We start from the raw sequence: 5,297 nt of genomic DNA, 5'->3' as shown, positions 1-5,297 counted from the left end.
TATTCTGTGCAAAATTTTGGCGAAGCTTGGGTGTTTGTTGCGCCATTTACAAAAAATCAGATGAAAATATATATGCGAGCTATATCGGTCTTTGAAATAACACGAAACCATATGTCAATCTTCACATACACAATGTGCAAAACTATCGCCCGAACAGTGCCTTTGTGTTACATACAGAATGACAAATTTTATATCCTCTGTACCTTACGCTGGAGTATGATTAAAGATATAATATTTATTTCGAAATGTGAATAATGTGTCAATTCATGTCAAAAGCCATCAGTCAACAAACAAATATTGCAGAGTGAGGATATAACAACGGAAGATATGAACTTACCATACATATTTCTTACGTTCATTTCATTGACCTTTATTTGGCATGGCGAGTGTAATATAAATAAAATAATCAATAATTTAAATGAGCATTTCGATTTACAATGGAATTTATTTATAACGAAGCCTACGATGTCCGAAGACATGCATCGCGCTATACAAGAAACAAGACTACCAATAGTAATTTTAACTGAGCCACTGGATATCATGTGGCATGAGAATAAAACAGGCAAAGACTTGGAAGAATTGCTGCTGGCAACTGAATTTCTTTATGAAAAAATCTCCCAGAATGGTTTGGCAATTGTGAATGTTGAAGATAGTGCCGATTTCATGTATCTGGCCAATATGACAAAATATCATTTGAGAAAATTACACAATGTCAATATTCTATGGAATATGCCAAACGCAACGTGGTCGGAATTGTATGATTTTTCCCAACTATGCTGGAATTATGGATTTACCAATGTTTTATTTTACTCCAATGGTTCCAAATTCACTTACACTAGATTCCCATTCTTAAAAGTAGAAAAGCTGATGGCGCTCACAGAGTACTATGATAGAAAAGAGATACACAATTTCCACGGGTATCCCTTAACATTCCCAATAACTTCTAGCCCTCCCAGATGCTATCGATTCATCGATCACAATGGTAATCATATATATGTTGGTTATATGTATAAAATTCTGATGATTTTCATTGAACAATTTAATTTCACATTTCGTGAATATCCTCATAATTATGATGACGACGACAAAGACCCATTAATGGAGTCACTGCAAAATGGTTACATGGATTTTACATCTTTTCCGGTGTATCCCAACAAAACCCATGATGCAAGTGATGTCTTGTGGAATGCAAATGTTTATATATTGGTGCCCAAATCGCAGCCAATTGCTAAATATAAATATTTCTATAAGCCATTCGGTAAGTTTGTATGGCTTCTGCACATTTTGGTCATTGTGGGAGCAACATCAGCGGTGGCCTTTATAACTCTCACCAAATACTCAATTTGGGATTTTTCAAAATCGTTTATATACATCTGCAGCATTGCCCTGTATCAATATCAGCTGACAGTTCCAGTGCGTTCATTGCGTTTTAATTTACTCTATATCCTGTTGATTGTCTACAACTTTATTATGATCAACTATTATCTTTGCATGCTCTCCAGTTTGTTGGTCATCACGCTGTATGAGCCACAAATCGATACCATTCCAGATTTGACAACGACCAGCCTCCGTTTAAAGATCACCCAGAATGATGTGGACTATTACAAGCACTTACCCGATACATCACCAATTGTCGTGAGTTTGTTTACAGTCGAGGATGGCATAGTCTTGGACAATTTATGACGAAATTTAAGTACAGATGTGCTGCACAGTGCCATTGAAGATAAGCTACAATTCTATTCATTCCAGCAAAAATATCTGAAGGTTCCTCGTCTACATTTGATCGATTCGGTAATATTCAGTTGTCCCATATATTTCTCTATACGTCACAACTTACCTTACGTGGAATTATTTAATCGCTATCTACGAAATCTGTGGGCATCAGGAATATTGTGGAAAACGTATTTGTCCATGGAATGGTATGGCATTCTAAGTGGTGAAATTCATTATCTGAGAGATGAGGAATCGCCTGAGCATCTCTTGACATTGGAATATTTTTATTCGCCGTTGGGTTTCTATTGCATTGGTGTTATAGTATCTACAATTGTATTTTTAATCGAAATATGTTATTTTAAATATAACTCTAATGAGTATTGAATCAAATATATTTTTTTAGCATTTTTACTGATTGTTTAGAATTCTACATACATGTACCTCCATATCCTCCGCGTGTAACTGCTTACACTGGAAAAATTAGACCTTTTCCTACAATTCCGAGGCCTTTTTTATTTATGTATTAGCGATGCCCATTATTTTCTGTCGATTGATGTCACACATGTACCGCTTTCTATGAGGTACACGGCCATGATAATCATTTTATATCCTCCACCATAAAATTTCATTCCGCAATACCTCGAAATATTTACTGGAACCCAACAAAGTATATATATATATATATATACCTGATCAGATAAAACTCTATGTCGCTTTACGTCCGTCTGTTTAAATCACGATAGAGATCGCAATATTTGAGATAGAGCTCTGAAATTTTGAACAGACATTACTAGTACTCTCAGATTGATTGATATTGTAAATGGGATATATCGGTCCACGTTATGGTTTTGACCCCATATAACGGTACCCCCAATATTCAGTTTTTTGGAAATTTTGGACACGTTTTTCTACCCAATTGGGTGTAATTTGGCAGTTTGGGTTTTCATGGTATAGCACATCTTCGTACCAAAAACTAATAATATTGGCCCAAGTTTCAGGGTAGCCCCCATATTACGGTACCCCCAATATTCAATATTTTGAAGATTTTCAACACGTTTTTTAATCAAATTGGCAGAAAAATTTTATGTCACATCCTTATACTAAAAACCAGTAAGGAATGTAGTAAAGTCGGACGGTGCCGATTATATGATACCCTTCACCATTTTGGGTATATTAAACAAATTAATCCTAACCGACGTCGCATTTTGAAAGGATCAGTAAAATGAAATTGGATCCATAAAAATGTCATTCTGCAAACAATACTAAATTTTTCATTTCCTCAGATATAGAAGCTATATCTAAATCTGAACCGATTTTCAGGAAACTTAACACATATCATTTTAGACATAATTCATAACACAAATTCCGTGCAAATCGAAAGACATTAAGGGACTTTGGTGCACAATTTACAGTAAATCGGACGAAAATATATATGGCAGCTATATCTAAATCTGAACCGATTTTCAGGAATTACGCAATTACCATCTATATCCGTTGAAATTTCCCATAACTTCAAGCCCACCCAGATGTTTTGATTCACAAATAGCCGTGGTGAAACGATGTATGCCGGTTATATGTACCAAATACTGATTACGTTTGTGAAATGTTTCAATTTCACATTCATTGAATATCCACACAATTACCATAACGATGAAAAGGAACTCTTGGTGGCGACCTTAATTTATGGAAATACACCTAAGTCTGTTTTTACACGGTAGATTGGTTCCAGAAGAAGCCGTGTAAAAAAACCATGTAAAAAATGGAATTCCCCTAAATTAGTGCTATTCACATTTGCTTTGACCAGTAAAAATTGTTTGTATGCGCTAAAGGGGAATTCACTTAAATCTTTAAGCTAGTGTTCGCAAACTATCGATACTATCGATGGTTTCAGACTTTTTTCTTTCGTAAATACTTTTTTATGATATGAACATACTTCGCAAAAATTAAATTCGACAAAAAAATTTAAGTACATAAAATTTCAAATCGTGCTAAATAGAATAAAATCGTGTAAAAAAGTTAAAAATATTCAATTTTCAAACCGTGTTATATCAAAACCGTGTACAAAAAGATCGTGTGAAAACAGACTTAGGTGTATAGATTTAGCAGCATTTCCCCCATATCCGAATAGCTCAATATATAGATCCGATGTTTTGTGGAATAATCATGTACGAATGACTGTACCAAAATACGAATATTTCCTAAGACCCTTTGATGGAATGGTGTGGGGTTTATATTGCCTCATAATTGTTGGAGCATCGTTAAATCTAGTCTTATTCATCTATGTGAAATACTATCGATGGGAATTCTCAAAATCGTTTATATACATCTGCAGTTTGTCTTTATATCAATACCAGCTACCCATACCAGTGAAGTCGTGGCTTTTTTATCTTCTCTATATCCTGCTGATGGTCTACAATTTCATCATGATCAATTATTAACTGTGTATTTTATCCAGTTTATTGGTGGTAACAATTTACGAAGAACAAATTGAAACCTTTCAAGATGTGTGCAAAACCAATTAGAGCCTAAAAGTAACCAAACAAGATATTGATTATTACCAATATGTTTCGGAAATCTCTCCAATAATATTGGAAATTTCCGTTTCCGTTGATGGCATCAAATTGGACAATTTATGAAGAAGTTTAAGTGATATTTCCGCTCTAAGTGCTTTCGATGACAAACTTACGTTTTATTTGTTTCAGCAACGTTATTTGAAAGTTCCACGAATACGGGTCCTGCAGCCCGTTGTACACAGTATGCCATTTTTCTTTGCCGTACGCCATAATTTGCCATATATAAAGTTGTTTAATCGATATTTGAAAATCTCTGGTCTTCGGGCATATTGATGAAATACGTTATCTTAAAGATCAGGATGACGATGTACTCTATCTCTTGACTTTGGAATATTTTTATTCACCCACAGCCTTATTTAGTTTCGGTGTAATGTTATTAATTATTTTTATGCAAATCGTGAATTTTGAATTTAAGAAAAAATAATTTGAAAATTTTGGAATAATAAAATTATGTAAATGTGTAATCTAATATCAAATCTAATATACCTGCTAGTTCATATGCGGAAAGGAATACAAACCAAATAATACAAAAACAGGAATACAAAACAAAAAATGTTTCATATGAAAATCGTGAAAGCTTTATAACTTGTTATACTAGAATTCCGAATTTCTCCTCTATTCCTGCATCTAATATCGAGTTTATTACCATTTAGTACTCTTCATAGACATAAGCACTAATTTCCGAAATTTCTTTCTTATTTTCATTATACAGATTCAAAAGTGATCAGAATTAGAATCATATATTTTAGCAAATACCTACAGGTTGCAAATTTAGTTCCATTTAGCACTTTTCAAACACATAAGTACCAAATTTCAAGACTATCCCCATATCTCAATACTACGCTCAAACAACAATTAATATTCCAAATGTTAGGTTTCCAAATCTATCCCTTCACCCAAAATCCAAATTGTATTAAATTTTCTTCTCCTTCGCACAAATTCAAATTTTACATTATTTAGTACCTTTCGTACCTATAAGTACGAATTTCCTTAACTAAAAAAAAATATTTT

The 5,297-nt window shown here is 33.6% G+C and overlaps 1 protein-coding gene across 1 annotated transcript; it reads left to right on the top strand.

Annotated features, from left to right (window-relative positions):
• The first annotated feature begins 465 nt into the window (after nucleotides 1-465).
• LOC133332937 (uncharacterized) lies at nucleotides 466-1,683 on the top strand. Its single transcript, XM_061541302.1, has one exon. It carries the CDS (start codon nucleotides 466-468, stop codon nucleotides 1,681-1,683), a length of 1,218 nt encoding a protein of 405 aa, XP_061397286.1.
• Nucleotides 1,684-5,297: the final 3,614 nt, after the last annotated feature.

This window comes from Musca vetustissima, unplaced genomic scaffold (genome assembly GCF_032173495.1).
Source record: "Musca vetustissima isolate MV318-11 ecotype Yass unplaced genomic scaffold, APGP_CSIRO_Mvet_v1 utg426, whole genome shotgun sequence".
NCBI classification, from domain to species: domain Eukaryota; kingdom Metazoa; phylum Arthropoda; class Insecta; order Diptera; family Muscidae; genus Musca; species Musca vetustissima.
Note: the sequence above shows the minus strand (reverse complement) of the source record. Positions and strands in the feature narration are given on the sequence as shown.